Source organism: Mytilus trossulus, chromosome 3, assembly GCF_036588685.1.
Source record: "Mytilus trossulus isolate FHL-02 chromosome 3, PNRI_Mtr1.1.1.hap1, whole genome shotgun sequence".
NCBI lineage: Eukaryota > Metazoa > Mollusca > Bivalvia > Mytilida > Mytilidae > Mytilus > Mytilus trossulus.
The window spans coordinates 51,125,856-51,151,811 of NC_086375.1; the positions used below are offsets into that span (position 1 = coordinate 51,125,856).

Consider the following 25,956-nt stretch of genomic DNA (forward strand, 5'->3'; position numbering starts at 1 on the left):
CTAGAACTTATATGACGTGTCCTATACCCCACCATGCCAACCTCGTACCTAGTGCAGAAAGCCTGATATAAGGACTCTTGAACTGTAATTGTATCTGGTGATTTGTTAGTGTGTATTTGTTCGAAAAAAATTGCAGATCTTCATGGTGTCCTTAGTTTGTCTAAACTCGGAACACATAAAGATTGAAATGACTGTACTGAATTTCGTCAATATAAAGCTTTGTTGAAGACCGTGTTTTAAGGGCATACGATACAGTTTTGATCCTGTATTTACAAGTTCGTGAAATTTGCATATAGGCCATTTTTTACCTGATTAAATCAAATATGTAATAAAAAATTTACCTTCATGTGCTAATTTTTGAGTAAAATGAGGTCGAAATTTTGTAAATTTGCTCAAAATTCAGATTTGTGACCGTAATTTCTTTTTCGAAAGAATGACATAACTTTTTTGTTATAAAAGATATACACAAATTTTGAAGACCTAATCACATTATAAGCAGTCTCATTGATGTATGCTCCACGTCTCAATTATTCGAACTTGAAAAAAAAATATTTCTGTTGCTCAAACATTTTTTAAGTTCGATTAATCGTGCACTGAGCCTTTTGTGTCTTCAGATACCGTGATGTCCAACTACGATGCTGTCGTCCGTCACGGGAAGTCAAAGGCTTAGTTTTGTTTGCTACTTTTGTTCTCATGCTTTAGCAACAAAAAAAACCACACACAAAAAAAACAACATCACCGTTGTAAGTTATTTTGTCATTTATATGTAGGATCTGGATTTTGTCCTTAATTTCTGTACTTGATTCTTTAAGAGGGTGTTTCTCAAGTTTTCTTTGTAAAATTCTCAGTGAAAAGGATTTTCTGTTATTTCAAGATTTCTCAACTCTGTAGAATAATTTGTGTAGTGATTTATTATTGCATAAAACTCCTTGTTGTGTAGATAACTAACTCTGTAAACCCCATGCGGAACCTTTCTCTTTAAGTCCTTTATCAGTCCTGTGCGTGAACAGTATTTTTGTACTTTGATTGAATCCAGTAGGCGTGGTTAGTAGAAGACATCTTTCTGATTGGTCGAAGGAATTAAAAAAATACTGTAAACAAAAGCACATGGCAAGCGTTACTCTTCAGCTGTTAAAAAAACAACCGGGTATTCAGGCTTTTAATCCTATAAATAATAGATTACTTATAGAAAAGGCAAAATGCAAACATATTTCTGATACCTTTGTCGACTTGAAGACAATGATTTAGAAGAATATCGGCTACAAACAAAATATACAGTTATAAATGTCTTTGTGTCGGTTTGATGTAATAATACACATTTAATACGAACGTGTTTAAACCTATTATTAATTCTCCGGTTTATATGTTATCACATATATATACTCATCCACTGGAATTCATATTGAATAACGTATGTCACTCTGAGCGAAAAGCTATATAATCACCGCCCAACTTCAGGATTATATTTCGCGAATGCGCAGCTGCTGAAATTTGTAGAGTGAGTCGGTCGATCAGAGGCTAAGATAACAAATATTTTGACAGTTATTTAAAGTTTGTGCTAATGTTAAAATAGCACATAAAATTGTGCGATGTGTATCTCATAAACGTGACTTTTTTTTGTTAACTATGGATTACAATTTCATCTTAAGGATATGTTTTATAACTTTGTGTTTTATTGGTAAGTCTAAAAAGCTTTTGAATACAACCCTTTATTCATTGAACAATTTAATGGTTATAGATATTCAGGTAAATTTATCAAATCATGTAGTTTTACTATGATAATACCAAAATTTACTATGAAATTACTTTATTTGTAAGTGAGTTTTAAAGATTCCCATGCACATGTTGTAATTACAAGAGGTGTCAGGCCTTACTCTCTGCAGGGTGTTTTCTATAAGTCCCCAAAATTAATAGCATTTTAATAGTTTATCGCCTTGAAAGGGGTGTGAAATATCCCTAATTTATAACAAAATAGATAATCACGATAATTACCCTTCACAGCTATGTCACTTGCCTAAGGTCATATTTTGGAGTTATTAATGTCATGTTATTAAATGTCAAACTAAGATTTTTACACTTCCTAAATCCACATTTAACACATTATAAAATTCGTTTTTCCACTTATTTCACCAAGAAACAAAAAGAAAACAAGCTTCACTGACAACACTATATGGGATTTTAATGTTGTTGAATCTGGGACTATTATACAAGATAGATGATGTATTATGTCCTATGTTATTTTTTCATTTCAAGAATAATTGCTTTTTATCAGTTTCACTGTTATATTCTAATAAAATTAAAGGAGCTAGGCCAAAAAATGTATTTATATCACCAAAAAATTTATATTTAATATACAATCCTTGATATCATTTATAAAGCATTATCCAACACATGTTATTTGCATATTTACAAATTAAGATAACTTTGATTAAACATGGTATTTGCATAAAACCTGTGCTGTGAAAAAGACGTAAATTAATTAACAGTGTCTATTACATTTTTAAGAAATTATTGAATGATTTATGGATAGATATACCATTAGTTTTTAGATAATCTTTGATTGAACGCAGATGCAAGGTGTTTAAAAAGATCCTGAAGAATAATATTTTATTGGTTTTCATAATAGCTTTGCAAAGATTTTTAAAAATAAGAAAAACATATGAAGAACATTTGTATGTTTAAAAATCTTATACTATGAGGTATATTATAACCAGTTAACTGTGTATATTTAAACCATGTCAAGAAAAATATGTGCTGAATTTACCAGTCAAACATTTAAAAATATATACTGGTATTCTGATTACTACAGTAAGAAATTTGGTTAATAGTATTTCTTTCTTTCTATTCAGTAGGTTTTCTAGAAATATTTGTGAAAAAAATATAAGATTATCTGAGAGTGTTCTACACAAACAAAAATGTTCAATTTATTACAGTAAAACACTTAATTTTAGTAGTTATTCATCAATCGTATTTGGTATAGTATGGTAAAATGGGGAGCAGAATTAAAACATAATACTACATAGCTTAGCCTGGTAATCCAAGTCAATTGTTGACATATGCCTTTATCAAAAATGTGTGGTATTTAGACTTATCCATTGAGACTTAATCTTTATTTAAAGAAATAAAGCTGCAATGTGACTCATTCCAGACTTGCATCTGGAAATATTTTGTCAAGAATGAAAAATGGGACAGAAATAAATTTCTTTGTGAAATACATCACCTGCTGAATTCAGCAGTGTTTAGTGTTTAAACAAATATTGGTTGGTCCACACACATACAATAATACAGTATTGAAATTAATTGTATTTGGTCTAGTATTAAATAAATTCATTGAGGGCTGATGTGACAACCAGGTACATTTTTGTTTTAATGCTTGGGTATGTATACACTGCCAGTTATTTACTCTCTCTTTGATTCGATTAAATTATTGGTCAGCCTTTTGAAATTGGTTTACCCTGATTTTTCCTTTTAGTTAATGTTTGACCCTATATATTTTAAAATTGATATCTTGTATCATTTATAATACTGTTTTTGGTCTTCTGATATAAACCTGCTACTCAGGTCTTGCTTGGCTTGAAGAAGAACCTCCATGACCCAAAACTATGAGTACCTACATGTATACATTTTCAACTTATTTCATAACATTTAGTTACAAAAGTTCATAAAAATTATTTTTGAGTACAGAAATCGTGTGTCGCAAATGGCTATAGAACTGTTTTAGTAGTGCTTTATATTCTATTACTACCACCTCCTCTCTTCCCCCTCTAAAAAATGATAAAAAGTGAAGTAAGGAGTTATACGAGATAAAAAAGAATTTACGAAAGAAAGAATAGTTGATAGCAATAGTGTTATATATAAAAATGAAAGAAAGAACGTTTGGTAGCTATTATATATGCTGTACATAAGAATGAAAGAAAGATAAATCGGTTGGTAGCTATAGTGTTGTACACAAGAATGAAAGAAAGTTGTACATAAGAATGAAAGAAAGAAAGAATGGTTGGTGTGTTGTACATAATAAGAATTGATGCAATTATTGTATCTTATAGATCAGAATGTCAGAACATTGTTAGATACACTGAGAAAGTAATAAAACCAACAGTGTAACTGTCAAGTATGACTAGGATAGACAAATAGTACTCTAAAGTGATAATAACACGGATATCAAGCAGGGCTTGCTGACAGGGCAAGTTATTATAGGGTAGAATTCAAACAGGAAGATAAACTTTGTAAACAAGAGTGTCACACACTGTAGGGGTATAAATCCAGCAACTTAGTAAACTCTGATAGCACACACAACAAACTGATATATCTGGAGATAAAAATGGATAACCATATTGGTCTACAGAGTATTAATTTGATTTTACTGATTATAAGTTGTGACTGCGTTTGTTGTGGTTGTGTAGGGAAACACTTTAAATCATTTTATGCTTTACCTAAATTATGAAATTTAAAAGCAACCCAATCCCTTTTAAAAAACAAACAAAATCCAAAAGTTTAACTTCGCAGCATGTACATGTATAATTTTATAATCTTTAAATATTTTTCCTCATATTTTTAGATGAAACTACATGTACTATCATATCAAAAAGAACTAAGTCAGTTTGGTGTGTTGAAAATGTTGGCTTCACAGTGCTTCATTTGTTCAAATAGGAAATCTTTTCCGAAATTACTTCATTGAAAACTTAATTGTACTGTTTCAGTATGATTGTAATGATTCATTGATATGTGATGAAGACAGTTTAGAAAGGATGCTTATAGAATAAATAAAGACTTTTTTGACAAATTTCTGGCAAAATAAAATAAAGTCACAATCAACTTTCTGGTTTAAATTTATAACTAATCTTTCCTTTATTTTTGAATGCATTTATTGTTAGATTTCCTGTGGTGTTCCTATTGTCCAAAATTTGTAAGATATGAGTATAATTACTTTTCAAAATTTAGAATACCTTTGATCAGGGAATTTTTATGTGTATTTTGTAAGAATGTTTCTTCCTCATAACCAAGTTTGCTTCTTTGTATACTTTGGTAAGTGTACAAGTACTATCACTTCCTCAGATACCTTCAAGTGGTTTCAACGAAGAGATGTTACTTTTTTTACCAAAAAATGGTTGTCATTCACTAGTTATTGGTACTTTTGATTATCCAGTGGCCTTTTATATGCTATTAACATGATGGACAAACTTTCAAATAATACTTAACAATTTATGTTCAATTTTCTTTTGATAGTTATATACTGATATGTTATCTAAGTAATGAGAAATTGATTTCTTGCATATTTTTTTACTCTCATCCTAATGGCCATTAGCTCTTTGATAAAATGTTTTTTCCTTGCGCAAGTTGCTTCAACCTAGGATTATAGGGCCTATGAGAATATAAGATTGTTTATTTTTTTTATCTGTGATATCCAAGGTTGCTATTGAAGGTGATCCTGATTTATTTTACAAATGTCCTAATGATTTTATTTTGTACTGTGTAAGATCCTATTAACATAACTAATAGAATACACCTTTTCACTTACTTTATTACGAGGTGCACTTAAAACACATTTCCAATTCATAAGTAACAAAATCTTGTACTTAATAGATTCATGAAAAAATCGAAATAGGTTATAAGAGACTTATATTAAAAGATTGTAGGCTTGCAAGCCAAAAAACTAGTGGGCATACATGTAATAAATATCTGCTCAACAGCTTTCAAACCATTTCAATACAAGTGGGAATAGAAATAAAAAAAAATGAACAGAATCAAAAGGTCATTCAATTGTCAAGGTGGAAAGAGCTACTAATTAACAACTGTCTCAATGGTCTTGTGGTAGAGTGATCCCATCAAGTACAGGAGGTCAAACTATCAATGGTTTAAACATAGACTTGAAAACTAATATTTACTGATTCTCTGTCCTATTTAATTAATGCACTCAGTATTTTAGTAATAAAAGGAAAATCGGGTATGCTGAGATGAAGTCAAGTGAGTTGTATTTTAAAGTGTCCAACTACAGATTCTTACTGTCTGGTCTGGTGGACATTTTAAATATCTACCTCAGCCTATATTGGTCTAAAACCAGGTTTGGTCCATATTCATATAACATGTACTAATCTTGATAAGCATGTAGTTAATGTCACTGGATGTTAGACCACTTATCCTACTTATTACGAAATAATAAGTTAACAAATGTAAAAAAAAGTAGACTACAAATGATTTATAATGAGAGCAAAAAAAAAAGATTTTGAGCCAATATGTGAACTGTCGATTCTTTTTTTCTGTGAAATAATTTACTGACTGACTGAACTCAATATTTTCTATATGAACTCTTACTTTTTCAACAAACATGTGACAAACTCTTATTTCATACATTCATACTTTAAATAAATCTGGTTTTTGTTTCAGGATTAGTTTGTTATGCACAAGACACTTTTTACTTTAGTCAAACACCAAAGGACAAATCTGTGGTAGAAGGAACGGAAACAGTTCTTTTGTGTGATGTTAATAATCGTAGACACATAATATTTGACTGGATACAAAGTGGGAAACCAGTTACTAATACGAGTAGAAGATTTCAGGAAGGCAGTTATCTTCGTATTTTACGTGTTACCAGAGATGAAGACGCTGGACCATTTCAGTGTATTGCTACAAACATTACTTCTGGATTTTCACTACAGAGCCGAGAAGCTACACTTAATATTCAATGTAAGTCACATTTATTTGTTAAGTTGCTAGGAAATAACTAACCCCCTTTTGTTTATTTTTCATAGAAATCACTTTTTGTTTTGCTGAAATTTTATTTTGAGGGAATTGTGGTGTTTTTTTAAAAGTATTCTCCCAAATAACAAATCAGGTTAACCTTTGACCTTGACCTCCCAACTGTCAGAGGAAGGTTGTTGAGGATTATGTCACTGATTACAAAATATGTTATTTCATTGGACTTAGTAATGATGAATGCTTATTTGGCTTCCCATTTTAAAATCTATACAGTAATATTTTTAAAATGTGCTGTGATTTTCATTAGAGGAGTGAATATGATTATAACTAGGGACATTTTCTTTATGCTGTCAAAATAAGCATCATTTCTTTTAATGTATCTAATAGTTCTGATTTCTGCTAAAATCTCAGACTGATATGTCTAGAACTAAACTTAATGTGACACTCCTTTTGTTCTTTTATATATTTCATCAATAATTACTGTTGACAAATTCTCTCATAATCTGAGATTAAGCTACATGGTAAACAGGAATGAAACTTTAATGGCGGATTTGAACATGTAAGAACATATGTTATACTGCAGTGAAGATTATACCAGTAATTGCACTCGGAAGTATATTGGTTTGATCTTGTGGATTAATAGTTCAATTGTTTCAGAATTCTGTAATATAAATGATTTAGTTTGTATATGAATTCTGATACTTTCTTGGTGATTATGTTATTTTCTTTTATTATACAGTAATCAAAACTGTGTTGGTTGTCATTATAAAACCTTCTATAAGAATAATGGCTTGATTTGTCTCTTAGCAAAGAAAATTTAGGTCTGACATGTTTTGTGTAGGTTGTGGCTGAGTCAGGATTGTAAACTATGTGAAAGGAAGATAAGTTTGCATTGGAGACAAAACAGTAGCCTCCATCTTAAACACTATAGTTTTAACAACATATAATTTGGATTTTAAGACTTCTATCACAAGTAACGTTTTGGTATTGTAAAAGCCGAAAGGGAGGTCTTTTAAATACTGATAGCAGATACAGGGGAGGTCATGTAGAGGGTCAGACCCCACCATTGATCACCCCCCCCCCCCCCCCCCCCCCCCCCCCCCCCCCCCCCCCCCCCGAAAATATTTTCTCATGTTTCTTTAAATTTCTATGCTTTTTGGCATAAAATCATCCAAAAAATTTCACGTAACTTCAATTATGGCAGAAACATGCATTCATTTACTGTGAATTCAGAAATTTTTGCGCATTTATTATTGCGATTTTGTGACTTTGTGTTTAGACTTAAATACGATTTTAATTTTTATGATTTTGAAAAAACTCTTGTTGAATTTATATGAAATAATTGAAAATGCGAGTATAAATTATTGCATTTACAGCTCTTTCGCATTTTTCAAATAATTAAAACCTCACATTAATTTCTGAATTTACAATATTTTTTTTTAGAATTACACACCCATGAATATAGTACACACAATTTACTTGTTCAGTAACTAGAAATTTCCTGTGCAGATTTTTCAGTTTTTACAGAAGATTGAATCAGAAGGCTTGGTTTTAAATATGAATTGATAAAAGGCATTGTAAATGTTAGCGCAGCAACAACCCAACAATACAAAATAATTTGATCTGAATGCTTGTTACAGTCTGTATTGAAAAAAGCCAACATTTACAGCATCAAATGTAAAGTTATGAGAACTGATTTGGAAAAGAAACTTGTTTGATAGCTTCAAATTAGATGATAGCAACATTAATTGGTTTTTACCCCTCCAGTAATGTTTATCTATATAAATGACTATGCATGTCACACATACATACATAGTTGTAGTAACTTGTAGATCCCATATGTTTTTACATGTTACAGATAAAAGTTTGAAAGGTTTCTCTTTGTGTAGACAAACAAGTAGTACCTCTAGCTATATGAATGTATGTACAAATGAAAATAAACAATTCCATTGTTTACACTTACAGACATAGTGTAGGATATATATAATGATATAGATTTGGTGTTTGTTTCTCTCTGATGTAACAGTTCCTTTGTGTAACTATAAACAGTAGATAATCACTTATCTTTGTTAATTTACAGGGGCCATGGGATTACTCCATACTATGTACTATCAAAACAAATACAATTAATACTCAAAGCATTTTTTAGGCTGCTATTTGTTTTTAGAAATACAAGTTGACTTTGATATTATTTTTTTAAAGTTAAACAGTAAATCAGAAATGAAATTGTCTGTTTCATTGATTATTTAGGAGTTAAATAATTAAACTATATATTGGACAGATTTAGTAGAAGGTTAGCTGCAAAAGTGCATCACAATTATGACAACTTCAGCGAATAAGTGTACAAAAAATCAGTATGGCTTTGTAGGTTTAATTTCGTTAATCTCCAAGTTACATGTATGATGAAAGTTATCAGAAATGAAGAAATATAGCATTTTCACACATCAATAGTCTTTCAATATACTGATAAGAGATAATAGAACTTGGTGGTCATTTTGACCTTAAGTGCCTGGAGGTCAGACATTGATGGATGTGCCTAATTTAACCACTGCTTTTCAACAATGGACCCCAAATTCATTACTTAATGTAAAGTAAAGAAATTTGGCAGGTGCCCTCTTTCAAGTTTCAACTTTGATGGTAGTTTCATAAATAAATTTAAATTAGTTACAGTTCACTTCTGTCAGCAGTGTGGAAAAGGTTAATCACCCAAAATTGATTGATGAAATATCTTTGTGGATTTCAAAAACAGATTTTGTTTATGTAAGAAGGTGGTTTAATGATATGTCTAAAATTACACATAATTTTGTAATTTCCTGAGATTTTTATCTGAGCATCTATTAAATCCATATATTTGCAATCAGTGTAAAATCTACAAGGTAAACATGAGTTAGTGAGATGGTATAGTATGTAATCAATGGTCCCAAGGTACTAACAGAGGAACTATAAAAGCATGTGTTAGGATCATTTGTATTTTGAAGAAAATGCAAAAGTTTGTAATTCTGTTAAAATAAGTGACAGTGACAAAATTATTGAAAAGAAATGCTTTTGTATCTTTCCATATATTGACAATGATCCTGATGCATATTTTATAATTTTATGTAAAAATGAGAGACCTTTGGTAACTTGTAACCTTGCACTTATGACACCCATTACAAAGAATTCCAAACACTTTGTGTTTGTCCTCTAATTGATAAATCTAGTTTACTATTCAGTAATGTAATTGTTTTCATCTCAGATAATTAAATGCTGCAAACTTGATAATATTGTCTAGTTTGAAAATCTAGTGACCCCAGAAGTTATCAGCAGTATTTGGGTGGGCTTTTGTTGTTTTTATCCATTTATCTAGGATGTTTGGATAATTTATGGCTATTTAGAAATAGAGGGATTTATTATCCAATTTTAGCTCAATGGTGACTTATGTATGGCTTAAACTTGAATAGGTGATTTATGTATTAAAGGGATTTCATGTAAATTTCTCTTTACTATTGAAACAATCTGTCCTGCATAGAACCTAGGGTGAATTAAATGTTCTGTTCCACTTTTCACAGGAAACTCAAAGGATTTGAATTTTTGAGGGGGGGGGGGGGGGGGTGATTTTGAAAATGGTTATTTCAGCCTATTAAAAGCTGAAAGTAAATAATCTTGCACAAGACAGGATAATATGCATATTCTGCATATAAATGCAGGAATTATTTGTGAGCAAAAATGATAAAAATAAAAAAATAAATGATAAAGAAATAGCATGTGTACATGTATCAACAGATGTGAATAAATATTTAATCCGTAAAAAATTCTGTCGGTTGTGCCAGAATATCCAACAGTTGTCTCCTAAATGTTTGAATTACTAATTTTCATCTGAAGTGTAAAAAATAATGTTTTTAAAAGACTTTTTTTTAGTTTCAAAATCTGTCACTCGGTTTAGAAAGAAAAGCAAGAAAAAGATCAATCTCCATTAAAAAAATTGCCATCTTGATTACAAAAAATCTGCATCAGGAGACAAAGGTGCATATAAAAGTTAAAAAACCAAACCAAAATGTTTTGAGTTAAACACAATAGTATGTTTGTTATGAGGATAAAACATACAGGTTTACCATGCAACCCTTTCTTATAGTTTTTTGATCTTTACATATTGTATAGAACAGATTTTGATACAAAAAAATGCACCCAGTGACAAGAATGGTGTTATCTTGATCCTATCTTATTACTTATTGGATTATTTTCCTTTTGTCTCCATTGCATAACCTTGTCTGTCCTCATCAAATGCAATCAAAAAATGTGCTGTTTTATATTATCTTTGCGATCTTATCAAATGCACCATTTTGCAAGTTTTTTACGATTTTTAAAATGTTTCATTGTTAAGCTGACATTTTTAATATATTACTACCAGTTGGACATTAAATTCACACAATAACATCAAAATGAAACTCTTCAATTTACTATTTTCTTTTCATAAGCTACATCTCTGAGATATTTTGAAGATCTTAATTCAAACTGATGAATTATTGTAAAAGATGAAAATGATATGGTTCAAATTTCAGTGCTGGTAATCGCCCATGATGGGTGCTTACACATGATTAAGGTTTAAAATTTATACCTAACAAATATGATACTAAGACAAATTGTCAGACTATTAAAAGTCACACAGTTTATAGTTCATTTGAAGTTTGAAGACTGAGTGGTCAAATTTTCAGCTGATTTATGAGCAATAATTGAGTGAGATATGATTTCCTATGAGTGGAAAATGGCAGCAATATTTCAAAATTTGGTTCAGGGTTTTCAAGAGTTGTAAAACTAAAAGTAAGATTATTTATTGTGTATATGATATTTCAACGTAAACATTATAACAATTAAAGAAATTAAACAGACGTTAAGTATTTTCAAGGTGACATTGAAAGGAAAGATCATAAATATTTAATCCTTTCATTAGAATCCAGTGAACAGATCATTATATTTTTACTGGTCCAATCCTGCAAACATGTGATGCTGTTGTGATGTGACACATAATTATGCATATGTCTCCCTATAAAACTAGTTCTCCTTAAATTGATGATTTTTAAAAACAGTAAAGTGTAGCTATAGGTCCTAGGTAACAGAAACACACTGCTTATAAGTGAAAGATATATTAAGACGAAGAAAAAAGAAAGTCCTTACAACCAAATATAAAAGGAAAGGGCTTTGATAGGGAACCAATTTTGATAAAAGCGTTGAAAATTGTGAGCTTAAATGTTGATAAAAGTGTGAGTATGTACGTTTAACATGAGAATCAAATATCTCTTCAGCTTATTAGACCTCATGTGGGTAACTTTCACATGAGAATGTAATGTCTACTCAGCTTATGAGAGCTTATGGGCATATATTTCACATGAAAACATAATGGCTCATCAGCCTATTTATAAGAGCTCATGGGCATTATACTTTCACATAAAAATGTAATGGCTCATCAGCTTATGAGAGCTCATGTGTAAACCTTTCACATGAAATATGTTATCTCATTAGCTTATGACAGCTCATGTGTGTAACTCACATGAGAATGTAATGTCTCCTGAGCAATTGAAAGCTTATGTGTGCAACTTTCACATGAGAATGGAGTGTCTTCTCAGCTTATGAGAGCTCATGTGTGCAACTTTCACATGAGAATGGAGTGTATTCTCAGCTTATGAGAGCTCATGTGTGCAACTTTCACATGAGAATGTAACATGTCTCCTCAGCTTTACCACAAGAGCCTATGTGTCTGCCTTTTACAAAACCTTATGATTTGATTCTATGTTAAAATATGATAATTACATAGCTAAGACCATGACAAATTTTGAATGATATAAAAATGATGATAATTTTGATTAGCTTTGGGCATGTCTCTGTTGGAATTTACAGAGAAATTAGATACTTTTCTATTCATTGGGTTGTCACAATTGAAACAGTTGATTCATTGAAGTCTATTAATTTCTTTCAAGGTTGAATAGTAAGGTAGCGCAGGTGGTTGAAAATAGAAATTGTAAAGTTTTCATAGGATAGCATATGACAGATATGGTCCAATGACGTCAGTTAGTCCTTCATTCAGAAACCTTCGTCAGACTTAGTATCTCAGATACCATCAAAACATGAATGTACAGCTTTATTAGGAATGCACAGAGGAAGTGAACTTTGCCACTTTAAGTACTTAATATTTATTAAGTATACATCTTACTTCTTAAAATATATAATGGTGTATGATTATCCTTTCATATCAAATAATAATTCGTCAAAAATTATCTCAACTTTATAATTTTACAAAAAATCAACAAAAATTTAAAAAAAAATGAATATTAAAGGGGTGATCATGTTTTTGATGCAAGCATTATAGACATGTGGACAGGTGCCAGATAGGAAGTTAAACAGTCTCATGTTTTATTTGCTGTTTGAGGGACAATGAAATAAGATTATTACCCAATATTATAAATCATTGATTGCAATTTATGGGAATTTAATGTTTTGATTGCATGAATCTTCGCTTGCTTAAATAGCTTCCAACTGCAATGTTTCCATGGTGCAATGATAGCGTTCAAAAGAATGCAGCAATTGTCATTATTTTTACTTTAAATAGATGTTATGACAAATTAAAAGATCTTTCTATAAACATTTTGATGTAATTTAATTGAAATTATTGAAATAAAGTGTATTTCAAGTAGATTTTATTGAAAGTACAGGCTAAATAATGAAAAGTTTAAAATGTGTATTTCAAATGAAATAGCAATGTTTATTAATATGAAATAAACAGCTATCGGGGTTAGTAACATTCAAATAACAGTTTTATAACTGATGGGTTCTGACTTAATAAGAATAAAACTTTTTTCAAAGGCTACACTGCCACAGACAAAGGATATAAAGGTGGATATCATTTTCAGAAGACTCAAATTTTATTTGCTCTGTCTTTCTGTGAAACAAAGTACAATTTTGAGTATACAACATTGTTATTAAAATGTTTCAGTGGTATCATTGGGAACTGATCAGTCCTGACTTATGGATTAACTTAGAGAAAGTTAAGTATAACAGATGCAGTTGTATTCTGTTTGCTCAATTGGAGTCTAAAAAAGTTGACAGACCATTTTTAAGTCTCCTACAAGATAAAACAACTACTCAATCATAAATCTAATTACCTAGTAAATCAAATTTTTATAGAACTTCCTATGATCTAACCCTCTCAAATAAAAGTGTCAGACTTTTTATGTTTTTAGTGTATTTAATATTGTAAATCTTACTTGAAAGTTTAGAAACAATTTGTCTGAGTATGCTAAGAAAGTTTAACTTTAACCCAATGTTGACTTAACGTCAGATTGTCAGTATTAACCAGAGTTAATATGTGATTATAGAGTACAATTTGTGAACTAAACTTAATTGAAAACATAAATATTTCTAATACGTCACTTCAAAAAAACTTCAACTGATTTAAAAAGCTTTGAAGTAACAGTGTATTCCTATTTTGGCTGAATATTTTTTATTGATTCTTAATTTGGTAATATTATGTTATATCATTGTATGTTTTCTCAAGTGTCTTTCTTTGATGACAAGATCTGTTAACTGCTGTCAAGAAATAGTCTAATTTGAGACTTGTTATACTTATCCTGCTTAAATTTTCAAATCCCTGTAACAGCAGAAGTATAACGACCTAAAGTATTGGTTAATGTTGTGCCTGTTATTCCAAGTAAAACTCTTATAGTGCCAGGATTTTAAGAGGGATGTATAAAGCAATATTTTTGGTCTAAATAAGCCGCTGAAGAATTTGGGCAATTACCATAAATAAGTCAAAAGTAAGGTTGTTTAAGATTATTTAAGAATATAAATAGTGTTAAAGTTTGGCTTCATAATTTTTTTTTTTTTAACCAAACGAGAGATGACATTCAATACTGGTCCTAGGCCAGGAGAGGATAAAATAACCAGATCCAGTTATTCAACATAAAGGCATAAATAACTTGATAAATAGAGAGATAAGGGTGGGGAAACATGCACCAGGGGTTTTTATGAGGCTTATGCTGGGCTTTGTAAAGTGCAAACTCTCTATTTACCTATTATGCAAGCTTTGAAGATTTTTTCCAGACCTCTATTTATCTTTGAATTTCAATTGAGTATAAAAATTATCCATGTGTGCTGATCATTGTCTGTTGGAATCCAAAGGGATCAGTAAAAATCAACGCTAAATCGAATTAAACTTGGTAACCCAGCAACAGCAGATAGGTAAATTATTATTCAGCGACATGTATAATCTTTACTTTGATCTATCTAAAACCCAATGAAACCTACAGATACTTAGGACTTTAAAATTAGTAGGTACAAAGAGAAGGGTGTTTGGTGGCCATCTATATGATATTTAAGGGATTTTAACTCGGTAGGTAAATTGCTCTCCGAAGGATTATAAGAAATTGCCTGTTTGTCCTTTTGACACCAGATGTTTCAAAGTTAATGAACCTACGGGTGGGTGAAAGAAAGTATTACAAAAATGGAAATTCATTAAATTCTTCAATCTTTTTACAAAGTCATGTTTTCAAAAGGAAATGATAACTTTATAACATTGATAACCATGCTGGTATATGACATAAAGTGAAAGTACATGGGGTGTGTCCTGATTGATTATAGTCTATTAGCCAGCTGCATTAAAGCAGCAGCAAAATGTGCAGGAAATTACAGCTAGATTGTTCATTAATGGAGATTTCAGATCACTGAACAATATGACACACATTTTATATTTAGGGAGGATTAAACATTTTATATTTAGGGAGGATTAAACATTTTATATTAAGGGAGGATAATTAGAATCTAAAATAAATGGCCCATCAAAACTTTTTTTGTTTGTCCCCTATTTAAAAACATGAAATTTTCTGAAGATTTATTATCACAAAACACACATAAACAAAATGAATGAAATGTTTACATTTGTGTTTAGAATTTAAGAAAAGACTCTTGAACATGATGCTTGATTTATAGAAGGCAGAAGATGGATTGTTTATGCCAGAAAGATGATAAGGAACTGTTTCCAACGTATGAAAAGCTTCAGGTTTGAAAAATGAATGTAGCACTTGACTCTGACAAGCCTGTTAATTCTTACAGGTTTTAATGAGGCTTGGGTTGGTATGATCTTGGTCTGAAGAATGCTTAGGCAATGTTCCTCGGCAGTTATAAGTCATTTCCGCTGACAGGTTAACCAAAGAATACATTTATTTTTCTTTCAACCATGAAACAAGAAAAAAGATTGCTATGTTACTTTTGAACATCAGTTTAAACAAGTTCATATGAGAAACTGATTGTTAGTTGTTTCATTACTGGATGGTTAGTTGTGTCATTACTGGATGGTTCTGTTCTGTCTTTGGCTTTAATTGGCTTTTATCGGTTAAGCATTTTTGTTCCTTTAATATCAGCACTTGCTCAGAACAATTTAATGTGATATCTCACATGAATATCATAATGTCATTAATGAATGAATAACTGTCCTATATTAACTTGAAATTTATTTTTATTTAAAATGTTTATTATTACGATTAATCAAAGTTGCAATAATGTGCATATATGTGTTGTGGCATGTTGTTGGGAAATATGAATGTTTGCAAATTTAATAATTGATACTGTTTCTTAATTTGTTAAAATTAAAGGAAGATTATTTATTCCTGCTTTTCGTTTTGATTGATATTGCATCCTATTTATCAAAGTGACATAACTTATAGTCATGATAGTATAACATAACTTGTAAAATTTTGCTAACAATCAGTATCGATGCAGATGGCTCAAACTAGGTTTTGTCAATCTGCTGTGCCGCTTATGGACCTCCCTTCCCCGATTACTATACAAAAAAATGGGATAAAAAAATCAATCAGAAAAGTGTAATTTCATTCAGTTTTTATGTTGATTTCAATATGTGAACATGGAGTTTTTATTAGTTTAATTGGCAAAAATTCTGTCATTGTATCATATTATGACAAAAGAATAATGAAGGGATGCATTGGATTGGAATGATTAGGCTATGGATCTGCATTAATTAAATTGTTTTGTACCCGAAAATCTCCAGCTGGTTTCCCCTGAAGTAACAACCTCTGACTGACCAATTATGTTACAATTCCAAAGGGACCGATTCGTTTTATTGGCTGCTCAAAGGCTGTGGTAATTGAAAATGAATTTCTGTGTACATTTTGACAACATTAATGTGAACCACAAAAATCATTATTTAAAAAATCTGTTTGATATTTCTACCTGAAAGATAATATATTTTGATATTTTATTTAATGTTTGCCCCTGGTTTTAGAAGGTTTCTGGATTATGATGCAGTCGTGTGCAGGATTTTTTTATAGTTCATACATCAAAGAACTTTTTAGAACATTACAGCATTTTGCTGTTTATCACTTCTCTAAGTTCTTTGCCTCAATCAATTATTCAGGTCATGCTTAATTGCCATTCTGTAAATTATCTAGTTAGCAAATTAATAAATTGTTCACATAATTGTTGACCCTTACATAAGGTCATTGAGGATAACGAAGTTGACAGAGAAAAATATATTGCATCATCAACTTGAAAGATGCAGCGCCCCCTACAGACCAGATCCCTTATCATTAAACATTGAATCTCACTATTCATACTCACATATTTCTTGTAGGAAATATTTGTGTGTTATCATTTCTCTTTTGATTGGCATCTAATTTAATAGGCTTTGATCTTGTCAATTGAACAAACACAACTTTTTACTTAAAGGTCTTTTACAAAAGATTTAAAAGTCTAAACAGGGGTTTAAGTCACTCAGAGAGAATGTCGGAGGAAGGGGATAGGTATTTCAATACATGTTGTATCTAAGTTTAAAGACTAAATATTGTACAATCTTGGTTTTCAAAATTAAACACACTAACGGATATATTTCAGAGAGTATTGTTGATATTGGACAAGGTATGCTTAAGTCATTGACAAAAACAAAGATAACCTTGGTTAGTGTCCAATCTTCAAAAGGCTAACTATAGACTTGTTTTGACATTTTGATGTCACTGGGTTTGATTCAACAAAAATATGTGTACATCCACAAATCTGACCTGAAATAAACCTCAGATGTTTACAATGAGGCGGTGACCATAAAGTTTTATGAGATTGTCAAACTGGGCAATAAAATAGTCATAAAATGGACAATTGAATGTTATAATCCATTGTAAAAATTATTTCTCCTGACAATAAATACCAACAGATACATATACTCCCTAGTACTATTAAGATTTTTCTAATAGTTTTTACTATTTATTATTATGGTTCCTTTAAGTGTTTTTACATATGTAACAATTATTAGGCCCTCAAAAATATAGTTCTTTTTCCTTACAGGTCCTTTTATTTTCTGAAATTGTATGCTTACCCTCATACCTTTTCAGGACGTATTTTGCTAATCAAGCCATTTATACTGTCAGAATTGTTAAAGTACATTTCCCTCTTAAGTCTATTTAGAATGGGGACCTGACAGTGGCCTAGTGGTCTAAATTTATTTATTGTATACACTAGCCAAACAGATGCTATCAACCCCTTGAATTCATAACTGAGGTTTGTTCAAACTCAAATAAAAACTGACCACCATAATAGTAATAGAAGGCACTCACTGATATCCTGGAAATAACTGTATTTTTTGGGCTTCATACAAAGATTCATACTTTGTCACTTTTCTTAAGTATACCATAATCAATGCCTTTAAAAGACTGGTTAATTAAATAATGATTAAATTGCTGTAAAAATGAGCGAATTGGTTATTATAGACGAGGACATTGTCCTGCTCCATTTAAAACACTAAGAACTGAGGATTTTTTTCTATTTTTATCCAGTTTATTTTGTCAATTACAGATTACACTGTAAATCAAATCTAATTACTCTATGTAATTGTCAATATCCAGATGAGAAATATTTTTCCTCTCTTAAAATAAATTTTTATTATATACTTTTCTTAGATTTTATTGCGGTGGGGATTGTAAGTCTGGCAGTAAATGTTAACTGCTTGAACATTACAGTACACTATATAGACCTTTTAATGGAATGAATTGTTCTATCTTTGTCGGTATATCTGATTTGATTTCAAGGTTTCAAATCATTTTAAAATAATAGATTTAGTTTTAAAGTGAAAGTGCTACCAACAAGGAAGTTATATTGAATTATTTTTTTGTGTTTGTATTGAAGATTCATATGTAGACAATTAAATGTATATGTGATTTTTTTTTATTGCTTGATATTATCCTTAAGAAATTTAGTCACAGCTTCTAGGAACAGATGTACTAAACGAAGGCTCTATCTTTTTCAAATATAGATTTTGAGCTTTAATGGAGTGCAAATCAGCCTACTTTTTTTTGATAGACATTTTAGTTTTCCTTCTCTGATGTAGTATCTAAACAACAGCTTCAAAATTGTGACAACTGATAGGTCACATGTGCTGGCTGTTGTCTTGTTAACCTGATAGGTTACATGTGTTTGCTGTTCATTTGTTAACCTGATAGGTTACATGTCCTGGCTGTTGACTTGTTTACCTGAAAGGTTACATGTGATGGCTGTTTACTTGATAGGTTACATGTGATGGCTGTTTACTTGATGGGTTACATGTGATGGCTGTTTACTTGATAGGTTACATGTGATGGCTGTTGACTTCTTTACCTGATAGGTAACATGTGCTGGCTGTTGACTTGTTTACCTGATAGGTTACATGTAATGGCTGTTTACTTGATAGGTTACATGTGATGGCTGTTGACTTGTTTACCTGATAGGTTACATGTGCTGGCTGTTGACTTGTTTACCTGATAGGTTACATGTGCTAGCTGTTGACTTGTTTACCTGATATGTTACATGTGATGGCTGTTGTCTTGTTAACCTGATAGGTCACATGTGCTGGCTGTTGACTTGTTTACCTGATAGGTCACATGTGCTGGCTGTTGACTTGTTTACCTGATAGTTTACATGTGATGGTTGTTGACTTGTTTACCTGATAGGTTACATGTGCTTGCTGTTGTCTTGTTAACCTGATAGGTCACATGTGCTGGCTGTTGACTTGTTTACCTGATAGGTTACATGTGCTGGCTGTTGACTTGTTTACCTGATATGTTACATGTGCTGGCTGTTGACTTGTTTACCTGATAGTTTACATGTTCTGGCTGTTGACTTGTTTACCTGATAGGTTACATGTGATGACTGTTGACCTCTTTACCTGATAGGTTACATGTGCTGGCTGTTGACTTGTTTACCTGATAGGTTACATGTGATGGCTGTTTACTTGATAGGTTACATGTGATGACTGTTGACTTGTTTACCTGATAGGCTACATGTGCGGACTGTTGACATGTTTACCTGATAGGCTACATGTGTGGACTGTTGACTTGTTTACCTGATAGGTTACATGTGCTGACTGTTAAACTTGTTTACCTGATAGGCTACACGTGATGGCTGTTGACTTGTTTACCTGATAGTTTACATGTTCTGGCTGTTGACTTTTTTACCTGATAGGTTACATGTGATGGCTGTAGACTTGTTTACTTGATAGGTTACATGAGCTGACTGCTGACTTGTTTACTTGATAGGCTACATGTGCTGGCTGTTGACTTGTTTACCTGATATGCTACACGTGCTGGCTGTAGACTTGTTTACCTGATAGGCTACATGTGCTGGCTGTTGACTTGTTTACCTGATAGGCTACACGTGCTGGCTGTAGACTTGTTTACCTGATAGGCTACACGTGCTGGCTGTAGACTTGTTTGCCTGATAGGCTACATGTGCTGACTGTTGACTTGTTTACCTGATAGGTCACATGTGCTGGCTGTTGACTTGTTTACCTGATAGGCTACATGTGCTGGCTGTTGACTTGTTTACCTGATAGGCTACATGTGATGGCTGTTGACTTGTTTACCTGATAGTTTACATGTTCTGGCTGTTGACTTGTTTACCTGATAGGTTACATGTGATGGCTGTAGACTTGTTTACCTGATAGGTTACATGAGCTGACTGCTGACTTGTTTACCTGATAGGTTACATGTGATGGCTGTTGACTTGTTTACCTGATAGGCTACATGTGCTGGCTGTTGACTTGTTTACCTGATAGGTCACATGTGCTGGCTGTTGACTTGTTTACCTGATAGGCTACATGTGCTGGCTGTTGACTTGTTTACCTGATAGGCTACATGTGCTGGCTGTTGACTTGTTTACCTGATAGGCTACATGTGATGGCTGTTGACTTGTTTACCTGATAGTTTACATGTTCTGGCTGTTGACTTGTTTACCTGATAGGTTACATGTGATGGCTGTAGACTTGTTTACCTGATAGGTTACATGTGCTGGCTGTTGACTTGTTTACCTGATAGGTCACATGTGCTGGCTGTTGACTTGTTTACCTGATAGGCTACATGTGCTGGCTGTTGACTTGTTTACCTGATAGGCTACACGTGCTGGCTGTAGACTTGTTTACCTGATAGGCTACATGTGCTGGCTGTTGACTTGTTTACCTGATAGGCTACACGTGCTGGCTGTAGACTTGTTTACCTGATAGGCTACATGTGCTGGCTGTTGACTTGTTTACCTGATAGGCTACACGTGCTGGCTGTAGACTTGTTTACCTGATAGGCTACATGTGCTGGCTGTTGACTTGTTTACCTGATAGGGTACATGTGCTGGCTGTTGACTTGTTTACCTGATAGGCTACATGTGCTGGCTGTTGACTTGTTTACCTGATAGGTCACATGTGCTGGCTGTTGACTTGTTTACCTGATAGGCTACATGTGTTGGCTGTTGACTTGTTTACCTGATAGGGTACATGTGCTGGCTGTTGACTTGTTTACCTGATAGGCTACATGTGCTGGCTGTAGACTTGTTTACCTGATAGGTTACATGTGCTGGCTATTGACTTGTTTACCTGATAGGTCACATGTGCTTGTTGTTGACTTGTTTATATGTTAGGTTACATGTGCTGGCTGTTTTAACTGATGGGATACATGCCCTATGTTTTATGCAACTCTATTGGTACACTTGTACTGACTGTTTTTGGTCTTTCGTCTTGTAATGTGTTCTGGAGTGTCTTTTCACAGCAGTTAACATATAGAAACATATTACTATGAATGTGGTTGAAACTGATTCTAAGTTATTCAATCTTGAAAACTATACAAATAGAATGTACATTTTATTATAAATTAATCTTTGAAAATATAGATTACAATGAAGATATCCATGTCTATTCTCTTAGTTGCTATTTTCATTCTTGAACTAGAATGATATATTTAACCCATGGGAAAGATGACATGCATTTAACTTCATCTGGTAAATAAAAGACATTAGTGAATATCCCATGATACTTGTAAATGAAACTAAAACACAAGCAATTGTTTGTTTTTACCCACAAATTACAGATCCTAGATAAGTTGTAAGAATGTACCTTGTAACCAAGCAGAAGTAGATTAATCTCTTGATCTTTAAAACATCACTTTCTGACCTGTGAAATAAGGAATTTACACCTGTAATTAAATTTGTGACTACCTGGGTTGATGTCACTTTGATGTTACTCCCAGGTGTAATCAGCCTTCTGTCACAGTCAGATTGATTTTATTTGTTGAACATAATTGTATTTTCTTCAAAATTCTCTACAGTAATAAGCCTGTCAGTTAGGTTAATAGGATTCTGGCTTCATATAATTTCTGTCTTTGTGAAGGCACTTTTTTTACAAACAAGATCCATTGTTAATGCCATTCTTTTATTAAGGTTCAGTTATTTGCATAGTGCAATAATATTCAAATATCAATTATGTATCAATAAAATTATACAACTTTTTAAATAGACACTTTTCATGCTATTTTATATAATGTGAAAATTGATTTATTTTGCTAGATTATAACTTTGAAAGAATCCTTTTTGAACAAAGTGATTCTGATATTATAATCTATAAAAATAAGAAGATGTGATATGATTGCCAATGAGACAACTCTCCACATGAGACAGAGAGACACAGAAATTTACAATTATAGGTCAACGAACAGCCTTCAACAATGAGCATAACTCATACTGCATACTGTCAGAAAAAAGGGTTTTGGTGGCTTCTTTTGCTGTGCCTGTTCTGATTTTGTGTCATGAATGGATACTCCATATCCTTTGGTGTTCTTTTATAATGATTGCAAAAAAGTATAAAATAAGATACTTTATAATTTCACCCAAGATTTTAGATGGGGTTTGGGAGTCACTTTCGGTTTAGCGTAACTGACTTTAAAAAAATCTTTTTCAGGCAGACATTAAGCTTAAAGGCTAATCTCTTAAAACTTTTTTAGCATATAAGAGAAATAATTAAAAAGACATTAATAACCTTCTTAACAGACATTTATCTATCACAGAATTATATCAAAAGGTGTCATAATTCATAAATCATATTATAGACAAATTAAAGTTCTTCAAAGAAAAATTAAAAAGTTATAAAAAAATGAATTGAATTACACTAATATGACATCCAGGAGAGTCTATTTGGCTTACAAATTTTCCTATTTATGATATATTTATATACAGTTATTGAATGAGGATTCCTGTATTTAATATTTAATATTATCAAAATATGTGTAAATAAGGACAAGTAATAAGCAAATAGATTTAGAGGAATTAAAAGTCAACGGACTAAGAAATACACTGAATGTCAGGAAATGAGGGTTATACATTTGGTTATAACATTATGTGACTGCAAAAAAATATTTAAATTATTTCTGAATCTTGCACCACTGATGAGTGTTTACATTGCAGTGTTTCAAAAACAACATTTGTTTTACAGTAGAAAGTAAATTCTCTTTGTTGAGATGTCATAATTTTAAGGGTAACTTAAAACTAAGGTTATCCATGATGTTAAGAATTCTCAAAAAACATACAGTACTCACTCAGTACTAGTATTCAGGCAAATAATACATGTATTTAGTGAAAAAACCTGAAAGAAGATGTTATATGTAATATGTCATTTACCGTTATACAAAAATAATGCAAAAAAACATGAAAATAGTGATAAAGCTCATCTTTCTTACAAAAATACATCTGTGTATTTGTCAATGAAATGATGTTGTAATAATGAAAAGCTTGTGAGTTTAGCATTATGCTATCACCTGAATGTGATTTACAGCATTCTATATGTACAGTAAACAATGATTTAGGATAGACAGTTCAGCACAGGCACCTTCTCCCCATGTCTGCCATTGTCTTTATAGCTGTAGTCATCTCTCTCTAACCAGATTGTTCTTGTGATAATCACAAAAATCTTAGTTTCCAGGTGATGCAACTGCCGGAAGTGTTGAAACACAAGACTGAGAGGATGTACAGAAACTTCATTCTGTAGTTGGCAGGCATTGTCCAAGATGATGGTTTATGAGTTATATAAGATGCCATACTCTGATTTAAATTTGAGTAATGAATATTCAGTTGTATGATTAAACTATTTATCTAACTTAAGTTCACTTCCATACTATTTGTCTGTTTTTTTAACCAAATGTCAGATTTATTATCCTGTAGTTACCCATATGTATGAGCAAAATCTATTATCATGTTACTCAAGTTATCATAATCAAAAGTTTTCTCTTTGCTTTATGCCATTGTTTTAAGTAACTTTTTAGTCAAGAGGATATTTAAAGGGCTGGAGCAGGGACGGGAATTCGAATTAAAAGGATTGCTATAAAAAAAAAAATGGGTTAATTAATTCTGTGGCATGATGATTGGTCAGTTTTAATTTTTTATTTGGTGAATTACATATTTTCTTGTTGAATTTCAGTAAATCTGAAAGTAAAGTTTGCTCAGGACTGTAAACTCAGTAAATCTTAAGAAAAAGTCAACTGAGCATCTAACTGTTGCACATGAACAATATCGGTGCGACGGTCCTATTCAATTTATCTTCAATGGCAGTGAAGGCAAGAAAACAAATGTTAACAGATGTAATTTTGTAAAAGTTTTGAAAGTTTAATTTTGGAAAATGTAAGCAGGCTCATGATGAGTACAGATAACTTACTTTCTCAGTTTAAGAGATTAAGAATGAACTTGGTCTTTCGAAGTAAAAGTCTTATCTCATAGGGTCTCCAACTATATGACTTACATTTTTCATCAAGCGCTGTTTTGTGAAGTTTAACTACTAATAATACATACCTAGTACAGTACTTAGTTAACATGTAATTGATTTTTGATGTGAGTTAATATGGTGCAATGTATTATGGTAAGAAATAACAATGGAATAAATGCTGTGCTAGCACTCTTCCCATGTTAAGTGGGTAATCTGAAAGAGAATAAAGTGACTACTTGGAAAGTATTAATGAAGAATAATTGATTCATTTATGACAAAAATTTGTTGAGATGACATTGACATTTTGTCGATAATATATTATGGTTATTATAACTTGATAAAATGTTTGTTTGGAAAACTATTTTTGGTAGTTTACCCGTATCTTAATGTGGGGTTAATCAAACCTTTTAAAATGAAACGCTCCTAATTGTTCAGACTAAACATTTTCGATTAAGTAAATGCATTTTATTGAATAAATGTATAAATCATCAGTAATGATAAATTGAATTTTAACTGTGTTGCTATGTTACTAAGGGAAGACAATATTTTTTATTTGAACATGTTTACTGAAAGTGTTGACATGCTGAACTATTATTGATAATTAAAATCTCGATGTTAAAGTGCAGATGAAAATATTAATTGCACCTGTGTTTTTTTATGTACAAAATGCCAATTTACAATGCACGAACCAGCATATTTAAAAAAAAATAAGTAAAGTTTGCAACCAGAACCTTACTTTGAGGAAGAAATTTATGACATCTGGTGTTCGTATGTTAAGATGTAAAACATAATACAAGCATAAGTTTAAGCTTCAGAAAAAGGTATTTCAGAATTGGGTGCAAGCTAAAGATATATACATTATTTCTAGGAGAAGGCATGATACCTTTTGAATTTTTGAGATCCCACATTTCACCATGCTTTACCATAAAAATATTGGTACAGGCAAACAAAAGTTAGATATCAGAAGACAGACTTTTGGATGGATTACTACAGACTGAATGACTGCTTGTTTGTATGAATGATTTTTTGTTGTTTTTGTTTTTGATTTTTAGTACAAAAAATGTACCAAGGATGTTCTGTAAGTGGATTTTGGTTAATCAGGGAAATCAGTGGTCACAAGTAACCAAGAATGAAGTGTCAATGGCATATCAAAACTATTATTAGGTTAATCTTTGTCAGACTTAAAGTAATCCAATATGCCTTGCATTTTATTCTAGAGGTGTTCTGTGAAATGTCATATTGCTCTA

General features: G+C 31.6%; 1 protein-coding gene across 2 annotated transcripts in view; it reads left to right on the plus strand.

The window, feature by feature from the left end:
* Positions 1 to 1,097: 1,097 nt before the first annotated feature.
* The window catches only part of LOC134711764 (inactive tyrosine-protein kinase 7-like), a 97,923-nt gene continuing 73,064 nt past the window's right edge, over positions 1,098 to 25,956 (plus strand). The window contains exons 1-2 of one of the 2 annotated variants that reach the window (XM_063572631.1): positions 1,098 to 1,147; positions 6,385 to 6,684. In XM_063572631.1, the coding sequence (XP_063428701.1) occupies positions 1,108 to 1,147; positions 6,385 to 6,684 (340 nt within the window). In that variant the 5' untranslated portion in view covers positions 1,098 to 1,107. Of the gene's footprint in view, positions 1,148 to 1,178; positions 1,679 to 6,384; positions 6,685 to 25,956 lie in introns of those variants that run through there. The other variant, XM_063572630.1, reaches the window with a different exon arrangement.